Source organism: Crocodylus siamensis, chromosome 1 (genome assembly GCF_052110815.1).
Source record: "Crocodylus siamensis isolate JL-2025a chromosome 1, ASM5211081v1, whole genome shotgun sequence".
In the NCBI taxonomy this organism is placed as follows: domain Eukaryota; kingdom Metazoa; phylum Chordata; order Crocodylia; family Crocodylidae; genus Crocodylus; species Crocodylus siamensis.
The window spans coordinates 63,329,619-63,347,376 of NC_143395.1; the positions used below are offsets into that span (position 1 = coordinate 63,329,619).

The following is a 17,758-nucleotide window of genomic DNA, read 5'->3' on the forward strand; positions in this document are numbered from 1 at the left end:
TACAGATAACGAAAATCTATTATCCCTATCAAGTGCTGTTATCCCCACCCCTTAATCTCATCCAAACATCAAAAGAAGTCATACTACTGTATTATACTATGGTCCGCTATACACCTCATATGCCTTGTTATAAAGTTTATACATTAAAGAAGAAGAAAGAAAAAACTCTGTACCAGCACTAAAAGAAGAACAGATCATCTGGACTCCCGGCCGAGGGCGTTCTGTAAACTTTGCTGGCCTTGGACTACAAATATAAAAATAAGTAAAATAATATCCTAAGGGGGTTACTTGCAGAAACAACTCTCTCAGAACTAAGCACAGAAAAACAAAATTAAACCTAAAGGAACAGATGGCTGCCCATCTATAAACAACTTAGTGTCATGCTTCATGATCTGATCTTTAGGAAATAACAACAGCTCATGTAGACAAAATTATGCATATAACAGTTCTGGGATCACAGAGATAGTTCATTATGGAGCTTTTTGGTATTAAAAAATGGAAGAGAGAACAAAAGAGAACAAATGAGGGGAGAGACTTGTGGTTAACTATTAAGATCAGTCTTAAATAATACATGACCAACTTTTCCCCATACTAACTGTAAAGCAACAAAACAGGCTTCTTTGAAGAATTAAAGGAAAACAAAAATTAAAAGTTCTCTAATAAAAGCATTTGGTGTAAAGAAATCTGTTAATTCTTAAAAACTAGCCAGCTTGCATAAATAAGTAAATATGTATTCTTAAGCGGCATTAACATCTCATTGTTCCCAAATTTAAATTAGCATTTTGAATTCCCATGTAGTTCCCATCTAGTCTTCTACACCATTTCTTCCCTTTAAGCATTTCAAAACCTGATATACACATAGAAGTAAAAACTAAAACAGGATTTTAATAATCTAGTTTTCAGGTTAAGAGTAAAGAAAATCTATATTTTTTCTCCCTCAACACTAATGTTCATTCTGCACACAAGCTGCAGCAAGAGAGCTGATTTTATATATAACATTTCACTGGCAAGCTATGCTAAAGAAAGGAAAAGCGTAGACTACACACTGTTGTAGTAGATTTCTTACACACATAGGCTGCTTGCAGATTTAAAAAAAACAAAACAAAACCTTATGCTTTACCGGAAGCAGCAGCATGTTAGTTTGACCCAGATCTGCAGCATCTGTACAGACTGGGCACTTCAGCAGAGCTTTGTGGCATTTTTATCTAAATCCAAGTCAATCAGCTATTAGATAAAAGCTCCCAAAAAACCCACTGAAGTGCTCGATCTATAGAGACATCAGGCGAGCCAGTTCCAACTAACACGATGCTTCTTCTGGGCATGTACTAAACTTGGCACAGGAGCACACGGAGTTTAAAGCGCCATTTTTCGTTTTTTAACATCTGCAACCAGTCTTAAAATAGGTAGGATTTCAGCTATCAGAATATAGAAAAAGTATTCATTACTTATCTGAAAAATTCCCTTTTTTGAGTAACATGACCCAGAGATCCATGCAGCCATTGAGGCAGATTGAGCCTCTTCATCACTTCTAAAAAGCCTGACAATTATTACTCTAACACACCAAGGACACTTTAAGCTTTTTTAAGTACACTTTAGTACCTGTATTCATGCAAAGCAAAGAATGTAGTGAACAAACAAATTCTGAATACCAATTAATTGCTGTATGCATTTCCCAAACAGGCAGCCATTGCAAGTGGGTAAGTTCTATAAACCTCATTATTCTAAGGAAATTACCTAGGAAATGTTGGGTAATTCTTACTCTTAATGAGATTCAAAATGTGTGACACAGGGGACTTTCATAGCAGCAGCCACTCGGGGTGAGAGAACTATTATATTCAGAACATTACAACTGTTTTTAGGCACTACAGTATGGAGTATCCCTATCCAAAAAGGTAGTATCCATTCATTTTACATCCAGCTTGCAAAATTTAGAGGAAGTATGAAGAGAGAACCAGGCAGCTGCTGAATGCAGACTTGATTGTGACTACTTTAATTTTATGGAAAGTATAGTCCTTATATCTCAAGGTGAGTACTTCTAAACAACAGCTTGAAAACTGAGGTCATCAACAGAATAACCACTTTAATGGTTAAAAGGTACTAGAACACTATAAACTGTTCAAAATCTATGCCCAGTAGGGGCAATGAGAGCCAATTTAAGGACTCGTAAAGAAGCTTTCTTCACTTCCAAGTGTATGTAGAAGATGAGCTGCTGTTAAAAACAACTGGACAAAAACCTCTCTCTTTCCCATGGCTTTAAGAATGCAAGGCAGATAAGATCTCCAAATGCCTGAATTATCAAGCCTAACCAAAGCTCATCTAAAGGAATCTGAAAATACCGATTCAGATATTGCAGTGTTACCCTGGTCTCTGAATAAACAAAAGTTAGATTTGTTTAGAAGTCAAGAATAAGGATACTACTTCTGCAGTTGGTGCAGCTCTACTCAAAAGCTATGCAGAGGCTCACACAAGAATTCCAAGTCCCTCCTTCAACAATATGTCCGTTCTTGAAGAAGCAAAGATGGGATATACTATGCCCTTTTCAGGTGACCTGAGAACTAATGCCTCCTTGTCCAAAACAAGACTGTAGGAATCCCTGGTGCCTGTTCTCACATAATCTTTCATAGCCTTTGGACAAAAATAAAGGAGAGGGGACACAGGAGTCTTTTGCAAGGTGTCATACATTTCATAGACATTAGGGCTAGAAGGGACCTCGAAAGATCATCGAGTCCAGCCCTCCGCCCATAGGGCAAGAAGTCAGCTGGGGTCATAGGATCCCAGCAAGATAAACATCCAATTTGCTCTTGAAGGTGTTCAATGTAGGTGCCTGAACCACCTCTGATGGCAGGCTGTTCCAGACATTGGGGACTCAGATGGCCTGAGGATTCTTTCTAGAACTTGTGTATGGCTATGTTAGTGCTGCTCTACTACAGAAGCATGGTAGATAGAGTAGGATGACAGGAAAGGGGCTGGGCAAGAGACTTCTATGGCCTTTTAACACAGTGCTTCAACCTGCAGTTGTGGGGGAAATGGTATGGAATGGAGGGAATGGCTAACTTGGTGCTACAGCCAAAATATTTTTGGACTTCTCATCTTTTGTCAGAGCTTTCCAGCTTGGGTAAGAAAGGTTATAGGAAACCCTATTCTAGTCTGGGCACCTGAGAGGGACCTGGGTCTCTACAGCAGGGTTTTTCAACCTTTTTGGATCAGTGTACCTCCAGTGGCCTAACATGGAGCAGGAGGTGGGAGGGGGAGGCACATGGCAGAATACAGAACAACAGCAGCTGCCGCATGTGAGCTTCCCCCCACCCCATACCCAGGCAGCATCTACGCAGGATGGTGCACGGTGGTGCTCCGTCCCTGCCTCCCTAGGCATACCCACTAGGGCCTTCTTGCATACTCCCGGTTGACAACCCCCGCTCTACAAAACCACTCTGAAAGTTCAGCCATTTAATCCTTGAGGTGCTACAAACCTGTGTAGATAAAAGGAAAAATAGAGTAACTAGAGAAAAAATTCACCATTCTATTGACCAATGCTGTGCTAACCTGTTATAAAGTAATGTATATCCCTGACATAATGACCCTAAATGAAGTTATTTCCAACTCCTTATTCCTGCCCCCCCAATGTGCAATCCTCCCACACTAATTTCTACATTTATATTAGTTGAAAACGTTCAATCCTTTCTTTTTCCTTGCATCAGCATCCAATATTGAAGCATAAAAATGCATCTGCATCCAAGCTACCCTTTTGAGTTCTCGTATTTTATTGATATTCTATTAATATTAGAACATACACTGATTTCTAATATTCTACTTGCCTTTTTAAGTTTTGTTCTCTTACCACAAGCTGTTCTGAGCCTCTGTTGGGAAGGGAAAGGGACATGTAAACTGCACACACACACATACACACACAGTTGAGGAACAGGAGGAAATCCCCTTGCCAAAAAAAGGAGACCTTGTGCACTGACAGACATACTTTTTGGCTGCTTTAATACAGAGGGGAAACTAATCAACACATCAACTGTTATTTATTTACTGGACTTATCATACTGTCATATACAATGCCCCTGAATAAGATAAGCACCTTTTATTTGGAAAGGCAGAATGAAGAAACAAAGTTTTCCGTGAAAATACAAGTAGGAAAGTAGCCGAGTGACAGCTTCTGCAGCTGAAGCTTCTGCCAGGGAAAAAGAGAAAAGTGCACATAGCTAGACGCTATGAAACTCCATGTACAGCACTACAGCAGTACTTTAACTTCCCTCCAGCAATGGCAGAAACTGCAATTACCATATTTCTTCTCTTATAACATGTACCCCAATTCCCAGCAGCTAAATTGTGGGAAAAAGATGTGCCATGTGAAAGACACCATAGCATATTGCCACTCTTCCCAACAAAGCTCCAGAGCTGCCCCTGTCAGGTATTACTTCCATCAAGCAATAGGCATTATCATTCAATGGAAACTGTCATACCATGTGACCAGCTTCATGTTCAAAAGGGCAGGCCATTCAGAAGGGGGAAAAGCACCTTGGGAACTTGCTGTGCCAAACTAACCAACCAGCAAGAAGTGGAGAGTTGCTGGCAGGGGCTGTCATCCCTCTCCGCAGCTGTGCTGGGACTGAGACATCAGCTGGGCTCCTCTGGGTGAAAGAGCTGCCCTCAACCCTTGTGCAGATGAGGGGAGACTTGTGTGAAGGGCAGGGATGGCAGCAGCAGTACAGCTCAAACTCTCCAAGGAACTTATGAACCGTTTTGTCCCACCTACAGGTTTCTGAACAAATTCCTCTCCCATGGCTCCCTGTTTCAGACAAATAAAGCATGTCACTTGAGTGTTTTTATATACTCAAAGAACTGACACTCCTTATCAGCTAAGAACTGCTGCCCAGAGCATTTTTCCATCTATTGACTCCTCTGTGAAATCCTATGAAATATGAACTTTCATTTCTACCCAAAACTTTTACAATCTCGTCTCTTATGTCTGATGAAGGGTGTTTGTGCCCGAAAGCTTCAATTAAACAATTTGTTTTTGCAAAAATCTTGTTGGTCCAATAAAACATATCACCTCTGTCCATGAACCTCAACTGTTTTTTCCTCTAGACCAATACAGCTACAACCTGGATACCTTTTATATACTCTGGGTTTCATAGAGGTGCTAATGGCTAGAAAGGACAGGCAGCGAGTCATGACATCTGCTCCTGTGCCTGGCCTAGGGCACCAGAATTAAGTATGAGAATCCCACAGAGTCCTCTTGCAGGGGGTGGGGGAGTTTGGAAGCAAGGGGAAGAGATAGTGGGAACAAACATAGGTGTGTACAGGCCTGGGAGCAAGCAATCTACTCTGGGACCTGGTCAAACCCTATCACCCTGTGTATAACATGCCACATGTTCAAATTAAGACTTTATAGAAACCATCTATAAAAATGTTCCATATTTTTCAAGCAATAGCTTTACTGCTTGTGGGTCATTTTTTATGGATTGTTGGCTATTTATTGTGCAACTTAAATAGGTAGCATATCTACATTTATTGTGTAGGTAAGCAGTTAATTACACAAAACACGTAATGTGTTGGAGCCTCAAAAAACCAAAACACCACTAGAAAAGGAACAGAATGTAAAACAAAAACTCCTTAAACAGTATCCCTGTCTGCATGACTCTGCATCTAGTCATAATACATGCACTGATGCAAGTACTCTATATTGCTCTAATGTTAACCCCGAAGCAGAGAAAATTGGAGCAGTTTTGCTTCACTAAATATCAAAGAATCATGCAGATGCAACAGCTGCACTGCTGATCTCAATACAATAGTTATATCCCTCTATATCCTACGAAAGCTTGGTGATGAAACCAACCGAAGCATTTTTCACCCATTTTTTCTCTTTAATGACATGGAGCAACTTCTTTCTGCTGTTCTGGAAATAGATGCAAAACAGAAAAGTTTTGTTCAGAAGTGGAGCCACACCTCATCAGTCATCAACAGACAGTTCTGGTCTGCTTCTGACACAAATCTCATGGGTTCATGGATTTTACTATAAATTACTACAATGTAAATTCCCAGTCTCTTGGAAATGCTTAGTATAATTTCAGTGAAAAAACATGAGACAATTCACTTACAAAAAGAAAGAAAAAAATTTCATAAGCAGGCCCTTTTTGACTCGAGTAAAATTCACTCAAGAAATATTCCAGGACATTACATTAAATTTTCATACTGTACCAGGTCACTTCTAGATGCCATGCTGTTACATTACTCTTACAGACTTGTGTAAAATATACTAAAGTTATTTAGAAATAGCTGATTCAGGTTCTAAACAATGACAGTTTAAAGCAACCTTAGTAGAGGGCAACCTTAGGCTCTAGTAACTGTGATAATCATTTGTAAAGACTGGTTCTCTTGGATATAATGAAACTGCAAATGATCCCAAAAATGCAACAGTAATTTTTTTTTTTTTTAATTAAAATTCTGAAGTTTACTTAAATATCTCAAAGAGAATCACTCCCCAGGGGAAGACTCAGGAGAGCCCAATATTAAACAAGAAGCAGTAAAAAAACACAAAAAAAAAAACCCCAAAACCATGAGAAAGAACAGAGAAAATTAACATAATCTGAAGGTAGGAATATGAGCATGAATTAAATCATAAAAATCAAGTAGTACAACAGAGAAGGGCCTTAAAATAATATGACATTTTGAGACCAAAACATGTCTTGGATGAGGATTACTAATCAGAGGACCCTAAAATACATACATAAAATAAGAAACTGGGACAACTGAAATAACCTCAGGCAACCTACTATCTGGAACCAGAGACTAACAAGAAACACACTAGGAAATCTCTATCCATCAACCCTATATAACTAAGACCTTATTTGCTTATCAAAAGCTTTGTTTAATACTTAACTGGCAAAGAAATATTTTTCCACTCTTAGCCTCATGCAGGTTTAACATGGGGGGAGGGAAAATGAGACATTTAATTCATAATTAATTAATATTTTTTCCCTCTGCTTCCATAAAGTAATGCATCCCCTCAGGGGGAGCATATGTTGTCTATGAGTACCTCCCTCAGACATACTGAAATCCAACCAAGATCATGTTGGTTAGGTGCTATAAAGGAGTTTTCTGGAACAGCAAGAGGGAAGTAGAATACCTTAATCTTAGCAATTCCATCTCTAATTTAAATAATTAAAAAAGAGAATTTCAGCTATTAAACTAGACGGAACTGATTCTCTTCATCTACGGCTACCTCCCAGACAACCCCCTACTTCAGATTACAGTACTTGAAAAAGGCTACTATCCAGCAGATGAGTGCTGTAATTATGAATAGAAATTAGCTAAAGACCTCATGTCCTTGACTCACAGGCAAAAGGGTCCTGCCCACATCTCCTAACCAAGATCTACCTTCAGTAGACAAATCTCCAGTTGCTCCCTGCTCAACATTCCTATATACCTACCCCAACAAAAGACTACAATCTTATCCCTTCTAGCACACAGAGCTGATTACTTGCATATCATTAATATCCCACAATTCTGTCACTGCAGAATTTTTGTTTTAAAACTGAATTTCAGAGAGTCTCAACATTTAACATGTCCCATCTTTGTAATCACTGAAAAAACTCTGGAAATATAAACTATTTTAAATTGATGAAGAGGTACTTAGAGTCTGCAGACAGCCTTCAAAAACACTTCAGAAGAGGTTAAGTGCCTCACTTACCAAAGTCACTGCCCTGTGCATTTTCCCAAGAAAGCATAGAACTGAGCCTTCTTAGTGTATAAGATTTACAATTTTGCCACAACCAATAGTTCAATACTTGGTCTCTTATTATTAGCAACCCCAAACGCTTAATAAACACACTTGCACCATACTACATAAGCTAGGTCTCCAATAGCCTTAAAACTGTCTCCTTCAACATCCCCAAAACAGTTTAGGGTTTTTTTCATTTGCCTGTATTTTGAAACATTAGGATTCATGGTCATCAAGCTTCAGGCTTTTCCCTAGAACAAGGGCGAGAAATTAAAAAACCAAAACACCAAACACCACCCCCACCCCCCAAGAGGTTTGTCTATTCATTTCAGGAGCTCAGGTTTAAAATCAACTGAAGTCACCAGGTGGAAACATGCCTCCCTGATGCGCTGGGATATGCCTGCAGCCATCTTTTCAGCTTTCCAGCTTTTCAAAGGAAAGGGAATGTTGTTAATTATGTGACAGGTATCCAGGTTGTAGCCATACTGGTATAGAGGAAAAAGGCAATCAGGACTTGTGGTAGAGATTGTATCTTTTATTAGACCAACAAGATTTTTGCAAAAAAATGTCTTTAATTGCAAGCTTTCCTGCACAAACACCCTTCATCAGGCATTGTAGAAAAGACTGCAAAAGTTCTCTCTTGGGTAGAAATGAAAGTTCATATCTCACAGGATTTCACACAGGAGTCAATAGATGGAAAACTCCTCTGGGCAGTCAGTTCATAGCTGGTATTCCATCAAGCTAGCTAAAATTGCATATTTCCCTGGCACACAGGAAGGGAACGCAGTTCTAATGCTACAACAGGGAAGAGGAACCAGTCCACACGGCATGCATACCAAAATATTCCCATATTGGTGAAAGTTACATTCATGAGACTTGCCAAGTCACAAGTTTTGCATATAGACAAAAGAATAGGAATGACAAGTATTTAATAATTTCCAAGACTTTAATCCCATTGTGTGAAATATGCCATGTCTTTATAATGTTTCAAACATGTCTTGCAAACTCATTTGAGATGCTCCTCAAAGTCATCATTTCAGTTACTAGCAAACCTATATAGCTTTCCAGAAATATTCAGCTAAACTACAACCTCCCCTGCTCTGCTGTGGCTCTATGTCAAGGAGCATTATACACTGACCAGTAGCAAAACAGAATCGGAGGAGGAGAAAGTAGAAAGATTGTGGATTAGAGTACATGGAGGTTAAGGGGAAAGAGATTTGGTGGTAGGGATCTGCTACAGACCCCCACACCAAGGGGAAGAACTAGATTTGGAAGTCCTGAGGCAGCTGTCGGAGAACATAGACTAGGGAGGCGGTAGTCACGGGGGACCTAAACTACCCTGACATCTGCTGGGAGACGCAGACAGCACATTCCCACCGTTCACGCAGGTTCCTATCCTGTGTACAGGACTTCCACCTGACGCAGGAAGTACATGGTCCCACTAGGGGGAATGCTGTACTGGACCTGGTATTGACAACAGGGGATGACATGACAGGGGACCTGCAGATCAGTGGTCACCTGGGGGACAGTGACCACCAAATAACAGAATTCACCATAAGGCATAGGGTGGGAAAGGTAGCTAGTAAGGTGTAAGTGCTAGACTTTAGGAAGGCTGACTTCAGCAAGCTCTGGCGTTTAGTCAATGACACACTGCAGAGTAAGAGATTTGGCAAGATGGGAACCCAGGAAGGGTGGCTGTGCCTTAAGGAAGCGCTCCTTCAAGGCACAGAGGGAGATGAACCCGATGCAGGGAAAAAGGGTGAAAGGGCCCAAGAGGCTTCCTTGGCTGACCAGAGAAATCCAGAGCAGCCTAAGGGCAAAAAGGGGGGCATATAAGCAGTACAAACAGGGAGAAATTACTAAAGAGGAGTATGCCTCTTCAGCTCGCAGTTGTAGGGAGGCAGTTAGAAAGGCCAAAGCTACCATGGAGCTGAGGATGGCATCCCAACTTAAGGATAACAAAAAGTTGTTTTTCAGATATATAAGGAGTAAAAGGAAGGCCTAGGGCAGTATAGGACCACTAGTGAATGGGCAAAAGCAATTGGTGACAGACAGGGGGGACAAGGCTGAACTCAATGAGTTCTTTGCCTCAGCATTCTTAAACAAGAGGCAAAACAAGTCTCAGAATGGGATCGTAGACAGACAACAGCTGGGTGCCAGACTACCAAGCGTTGACCCCGAGATGGTGCAGTCACTTGGAAGGACTGGATGTGTTCAAGTTGGCAGGCCCAGATGAATTCCATCCAAGGGTACTGAAGGCACCAGCTGATGTCATTGCACAGACATGGACAAGAATATCTGAGCACTCGTTGTGCACAGGCCAGGTCCCGGAGGACTGGAAAAGGGCCAATGTGGTTCCTATTTTCAAGAAGGGGAGGAAGGAGGATCCAGGCAATTACAGGCCAGTCAGCCTCACCTCCATCCTTGGTAAAGTCTTTGAAAAGATTATTAAGGCTCATATATGTGAGAGCCCAGCAGGAAAAATTATACTGAGGGGAAACCAGCACAGGTTCGTAGCAGGTAGATCATGCCTGACTAACCTAGTCTCTTTTTATGATCAGGTTACAAAGCACCTGGACGCAGAAGTAGGGGTAGATATAGTTTATTTAGACTTCAAGAAGGCCTTTAATATGGTATCCCACCCCATACTGGTGAACAAATTAAAAGGCTGTGACTTGGATGATTACACAGTCCAGAGGGTGGCAAATTGGCTAGAGGGTCATACCCAGAGAGTGGTAGTGGATGGGTTGGTATCGACCTGGAAGGACGCGGGCAGTGGGGTCCCACAGGGCTCGGTCCTTGGACAGATACTCTTCAACGCCTTCATCAATAACTTGGACAAGGGAGTGAAGTGTACTCTGTCCAAGTTTGAGGATGATACAAAAAACTGTGGGGAGAAGTGGACACACTGGAAGGCAGGGAACAACTGCAGGCAGACCTGGACAGGTTGGACAAATGGGCAGAAAAACAACAGAATATGATTTAACAAGGAGAAATGCAAAGTGCTGCAGCTAGGGAGGAAAAACATCCAGCAAACCTACTGCCTAGGAAATGACCTGCTCGGCAGCACGGAAGCAGAAAAGGATCTCAGAGTCCTAGTGGACTACAAGATGAACATGAGCTGTCAGTGTGACAAGTCATCAGCAAAGCTAAAGCCACTTTATCGTGCACCAGCAGATGCATGACAAACGGAACCAAGGAGGTGATACTTCCCCTCTATGTGGCACTGGTCAGACCGCAGTTGGAATACTACGTCCAGTTTTGGGCACCACACTTTAAGAGGGATGTGGATAACCTGGAGAGGATCCAGGGAAGGGCCACTTGTATGATTAAGGGCTTGCAGGCCAAGCCCTACGAGGAGAGACTAGGGCACCTGGACCTCTTCAGCATCCGCAAAAGAAGGGTGAAAGGTGACCTTGTGACTGCCTACGAATTCATCATGGGGGTGCAGAAGGGAACTGGTGAGGCTCTACTCACCAAGGCGCCCCTGGGGGTTACAAGAAATAATGGCCATAAGTTAGCAGAGAGCAGATTTAGACTGGATGTTAGGAGGAACTTCTTCACAGTTAGGGTGGCCAAAATCTGGAATGGGCTCCCAAGGGAGGTGGTGCTCTCCCCTACCCTGGGGGTCTTCAAGAGAAGATTAGACAGGCATCTGGCTGGGGTCATCTGAACTCAGCACTCTTTCCTGCCTATGCAGGGGGTCGGACTCAATGATCTATTGAAGTCCCTTCTGACCCTAACATCTATGAATCTATGAAAGAAAAAGCCACATTCACCTAAAGTAGGAAAATGGTACGGGAGAGGGAAAGAAGGAATCAGGTAAGACAGAAAGGGGAAGAGATGCTGATCATCAAAAAAGAGCACACTAGGGAAAAACTAGCAAACGTCAATGAATTCAAGTCAGTACAGCATGATGTATTTACCCCAGGGTGCTGAAGCAACTACCTGAAGAAACCTTGGAGCTAGTGAAAAAATGTTTTCAGATTCATGGATGACAGATGAGATCTCAGAGGGCTGGAAGGAAGTTAACATAGGGTGTAAACAAATATAGCATGTCTCCTAAGAAAGCCTTTTGTTCTAGGATTCTACAGAGTACCAGTACATTGTCCTGCTTTAAGGACTAAACCCTTCCTCCACCACTGCTGTGTTGTTTGTCCTTTGCAAACAAAGATGACCGCATAGGGGTGGGGACAGAAGAAAGAAAGGAAGTGGGAAAGAAAAAAAAGGGACAGGGAAGAGAGAAAGGGAGAAAGAAGAAAAAGGAGAGGAGAGGGTGGAGGCTAGGTTGCCTGGGTACGCAGATGATTTATACGCCCAATCTTTGCCCTGAACAATCTGCTGCAGCAGGGGCAGGAAAGTGACAAGGACTAAACATGAGAGGTCCTCATTTTCATGGCCACACGCTTCCTCACTGCCTCTGTCATGTGCCGCAGCTCAAAGGCCAGTGCTCTGGACTGCGCTGTGTATGCCTAAATTAATCACAGCTAATTCAGGTTAATTGCTCCTTTTATCTAGGTGTAAGCTGGCCAAATTGTGTACTGTCCTTGGCCACCGCAGTAGTTGGACTACAGCATCCAGTTCTGGGCACATCCCACTTCAGAAGGGATGTGGATAGCATAGAGAGGGTCCAGAGGAGGGTCCACTTGCATGATCAAGGGGCAGCAGGGTAGGCCCTATGAGAAAAGACTATGGAACCTGAACCTGTTCAGCCTACACAAGAGAAGGCTGAGAGGGGATCTGGTGGTCACCTACAAACTGGCCAAGGAGGACCAGCAGGCAATGATCCCTGTTCCCCCGAGCACTACTGGGAGTTGCACAGAAAAACGGCCATAAGCTGACTGAGAGTAGGTTCAGGCTAGACATCAGGAGGCACTACTTCACAGTCAGGGCAGCTAGGACCAGGAATCAACTTCCTAGGGAAGTGGTGCTCACCCTTACCCTGGGAGTCTTCAAAAGGAGGCTAGACAATCACCTAGTCAGGGTCATTTGACCCCAGCATTCTTTCCTGACCATGGCAGGGGGGGTCGGACTTGATGACCTGCTTAGGTCCCTTCTGACCCTACCAACTATGAAACTATGAAACCTATTGGAAGAGGAGTACGTAATGCAGCTCGGAAGGGTTACACGTGTATCAGGCTGTACCACTTCTTTTGTCCCAGGGTTTTGATTCATATATCCATAACAGCGTCAGAATGTCTGGTTACAGGGACAATGCCCATCTTTTAAAAGGGAGGGAGTGGTAGAAGGAGAAGTAATAAAGGGACACATGGAATTGTAGACAGGTCAGCTGTATTTCAATATCTAGAATGTTGTTAAAATAAATTAGAAAATATGCAGTTTGTAATCATCTGCAGATCAGGGGATGATAGATAGCAGCCAACCAATTTAAGAGCAAAAACTTGCCAAGACACCTTGATTACTTCCTTTAAAAGAATAATTAATTGGTAGATAAGGAGAATTTGGTGGATATAATATACCTGGACTTCAGTGAGGTTTTTGACTCAAGGACTACCATTCTCTAAGTAACCTAGATAAATGTAGGTTATATTAAATGATCATTGGGTCTGCACAGAACTGGCTGAATATCTGCCAGCAGAGTGCTTGTTAATGGATAAGTGTCAGGCTGGGATGTTTCAAGTGGGGTTCCACAGGAGTCTATTCTGCTTATTTTTATTAATGATATGGAAAGAATGAGCAAGAGCAAGTAAAAGCACGCAAGTGAATGCATGCATGCCGATCAAATTTCCACATACCACAAAAGGGATCTGGATAAACTGGAGAACTGGGCTATAGACCATAAAATGACAACTCATAGGGAAGAAAAATTAAATGCTCACATGTAGAATAGAGGATAAACTGGCTTAGCATTACTGAGGATCTGGGGGTTAAGACCAGACTCAAAGCGAGTTACTACTGTGATGCTTTCATAAGAAAAAAGTGAATGTAGTTTTGGCTGCATACCAAGAAGCCCTGCACGAAAGTCACAGGAGGTACTAATGCGACTCTGGGAACACACAGAACACACTCTTGCGAAGAGTTGAGAGAGAGATCTTCCAGGTTAAAAGCTGAAAGACCTTTCTCCTAGAGGGGGTGTTTTGCCCAGGAGATACTGAATGAAAACCGGCATAATCATAGGACACTTTTACACATGCTCCAAAGCATTCCAATTAGAACACATCAGAGCAGACTGCTGATTCTAATCAGAAGGCTCCAGCATCTCATGTAGTCAGTGTCCCTAGATTTCAAAATGGTGGCACGGGTGCTTTAACAAAAGCTCATCAAACGAACTTTAAAGTGCCCCTGCCACCATTTCGAAATGTGGGGCACTGAATACATTAGACTCTACAGGTGTATTAATGAGAAAAGCTCCTGAGTGCCACTCATATAAAACTGCCCACCCCAGAGCAAATGTATAGGTACCCATAATCTCCAGGTAGACACAAACTTCTGTATCTAGCCTCTATTTCTCAAATCAGCAGGCTTCAGCTGGACTTGTGTCCAGTTTTTGGTATCACATTATGAGAAGGAAATGGAAACACTGAACAGAATTTAAAGCAAGCAATGAAAATGAAAGAACTGTTAGGAAAACAAACTATATGAGGACAGGTTGAAGGACTCAAGTAAGTTTAGTTCAGAAAAGAGAAGATTAAAGATAAGCCTTGGTAGCACTTATCAAGTATTTGAAAGCCAGTCAAAGATGTTGAAACATAGTTTTCCACTGCCAGAAAGAGCAGGGCACACACCAATGAATTCAAACTGCAACAAAGCATATTTAGATCAAACTGCAGAAAAAAACCTCCTCAACTGTAACGGTAAGAAAATGGAACAAGCTACATGGAAATCTACCGATCTCCTTAACTGGAATTTTTCCAAGAAGCATCTGACTGGGATTGTTTAGGAATAATACATCCAGCATGTATGTAAGCGACTATACTAGACTACCCTAGAAAACCCATTCAACTCTAAAGGTCTATAGTTTTTAGTATTAAAAAGCTTTACATTTCTTCAGAAGGTTCTAATACAAAATCAGTTTCTCCCATTCAACACTCAACAACCTTCATCAAGTCCCACTGTTTCATTTACTCTGTCATCTGTATTATACCCATTTCAATTTCCATTAGGAGGCAGTTATACAAGCAGAAAAAACCCAGCTTTCATGCCACACCAGAGTCAACTTCAACATTTATTAAATCAGTTGGGCAGAGCAAGGTTGGATGCTCTTCTCTATTTGTTCTAAATGAAGAAATCATTCAAACCACAGGTTGAAAACCACTGATTTAGAAACTGAATCTTGCATTTGTAACCCTTGAGGTCCCTACCAGTAGGACCTATGATTTTATATTCTTCACTGAAAGGGCTGACATCCCAGTTTTTTAAATCTGTTGGCAGCAGTGCCCAACTGAAATCTAATTTGCTTATTATATATTACCATTTGTATCAAAGATTAAAAACAAAGAAAACACAAACTAACTTTATTTTAAGGGTGCCAGCATCCCAGAGCCAAAAACATATTGTTCCATCTGCCCCGGTCGAGGACAGATACCTCTTTGAACCACTGCACAACGGAGAAAACTGGAAAGAAAAAGAATCCACAGGTTAAAAATATTCTTTGCTAGACTACTATCATATTTAGCAAGCAGCATGAAGTGAGTGACCCAAATTATTCAGTCTTTTCTGACCACACCAGTTCCAGTAAGTGCTAGTAAAAGGAAATGTTATCACAGAAACACCAAACAGCAAAACAACGTGATGATGGTTCTCAGATGCATTCTTTTCCCCACACAAATAGGAACTTGATCAAATGGAGTTAGGGGATTACTTTACTTCCCTACAAAGTCTGTGGTTAGACCAAGCAACTGCAGTGCTTTCAGGTGAGGAATAGGAGGGTGGCAAGGACTCTCGTCTCTTATGAGAACGTACATCAGCCGATCCACGGAATCCATTTTTCATCTGTCCAGTCCTATTTGTCAGTAAGCAAAGCTAAACCACAATAATTTTACCCCTGAAGGAAACAGGTGATGGATTATTGCAATTTAACTTCAAATTTACCATATGATAAAGCAAAGACAAAAAAACCCAGAAACAAACAGAACAGATTCAACTGAACCAGTAAGACTCCCTCCCATCCCCTTTCAAGGAATCTGGCAGCATAAGGTGTTTCATCTGTCAACATCAAGTCCTACAGTCAACAAAACCTCAAAAAATGTTCTTACAATAATTTGAAGCTTTCTTATATACTATAATATGTCAGTGTTACTAAATAAAGTAATGAAATAATCTTGTTCTTTTAATTCCCAATGCTCTCCCTCTTTTTTTTTTTTTTTTTTTAAAGTTAACCCAGTATTTATCATAGATTGTAAGGTAACTTAGGCCTAGGTCCTGCAAAAGCTTACACATTTAACTTTACACAGTTATTTGTACTAATTTTAACAGAAATATGCATAGGTATAAATTTAAACTCATGTAGGCTAAGGACAGATGTTGCATATAAACTGGTATGTGATCAAAAGCCAGTTCAATTAGGTAACACAACAGAAATTCAATGCAGATAAACTGCTTTCAAAATGGCCAAAACCAATTTAAGATAAACCTGGATGGATGTAGTATCAGATTTAACTGTTTTAAGTTAAATTGGTTCACTGAACTTCTGTCTCAGATCCCCTCCAGATTCAAGTTAATTCTCAGTCCCCCAGCATCCCAGAATGCTTTGTATCCTTCCCCTCACAGGGTTGGCAGGCTAGTCTTGGCCCAGGCTGTCTACCCCAGACAAGCAGGGAGGCATGCTCTAGCACCTTCATCTGCTGGCATGTGGCCTGGCTTCTGTAGGCATGTCGCTGTATTTCCAGAATAAAGAGAGAGTGTCTGTTCACTTGCTAATTGATCCAATCTACACAGCTTAGACTAACTTGTGAAGACTGAATCAATCCAGCCTCAGGATTGTTGACTGGCTGTACTTAGCTGTAATGTTTTTGAAACAGGGTGTTTCTAAACTCTTCAGGATAGAAACCCGAGTCTGCATTCGTCAAGCGAAAGACATTTGACACTACAAATAAACACTGTCACACTACTTATATTAAAAGCTTCTTTTCCACTCCAAATTTTGTTATTACTTATTCCATATATTAAAAAGAAAACTCAAAAGAAAAAAAAAATTACTGCTGTAATCCTTTCTTGTTTACATGTTTTTTGCAAAAAAAGTGACTGTTACCTGCAGTGATGTTATGGATGCACTGTGGCCCTGCAAAACTGCTAGGGGTGCACATGTTCGAAGACACCAAACTCGGATCATTTTATCACAGCTCCCTGCAGCAATCATGGTGTTCTCATAGTTCACAGCCATGTCAGATATTTCAGCTGCATGTCCTCTTAGAGTAGCCAACAACCTTCCATCATCTGTTGCCCATATTTTTACAAGGCAATCATCTGAACCCTAAAAATAAGGAAGATATCACTATAACCATGCAAAATAGTTATTTTAATGTTCTATACCCATATAATTTACCTGAAACAACAAAATTAGTTGCACTGATTGTAAACAATTTCTTTCTATAGTTTGAGTGCACTGCAGAAAGCTTTGGCATTCTGTATACAAGAAGAATCTGAGGTATGCCAAATGCCAACTGTATACACAAATTATGCATCTTAACATATACACAAACCCTACAATAAGTTCAATTTAAAAATTCTTCAGCAAGGTAGTCTATTTTCTGTTGAACTGGAGTTTTGCAAATTAAGATATAGCAACAACCTAATTTACATTTTAAAATGGAGACTTGCAACTAACGTGGAAGTGGAACACTAATGGTTATTCATTTAATTTTTATTAACTTCGATAAGTTTACATTATATGTCTAGTCTCTCCTAACAAGCTCATTCTTCATGTCCCACAATGTAAAAAGAGTTAATACAGAACTTTTTCTTTCCTCACTTTTCCTGTATGGATTTAATGAACAATAAATAGAGCTACCATTTAAAACACTGCTAATATACATATTAATATGGACTGAAATGAAAGCAACAATTCAGAGC

At 41.0% G+C, this 17,758-nt stretch overlaps 1 protein-coding gene across 2 annotated transcripts in view; it reads right to left on the reverse strand.

The window, feature by feature from the left end:
- Positions 1-17,758, reverse strand: part of PHIP (PHIP subunit of CUL4-Ring ligase complex) — a 161,594-nt gene that overhangs the window by 93,821 nt on the left and 50,015 nt on the right. For both annotated transcript variants that reach the window (XM_090035265.1, XM_090035273.1), the window contains exons 8-10: positions 16,938-17,159; positions 15,201-15,301; positions 174-244 (exon numbers count right to left, since the gene is read on the reverse strand). In XM_090035265.1, the coding sequence (XP_089891391.1) occupies positions 174-244; positions 15,201-15,301; positions 16,938-17,159 (394 nt within the window). The remainder of the gene's footprint in view (positions 1-173; positions 245-15,200; positions 15,302-16,937; positions 17,160-17,758) is intronic.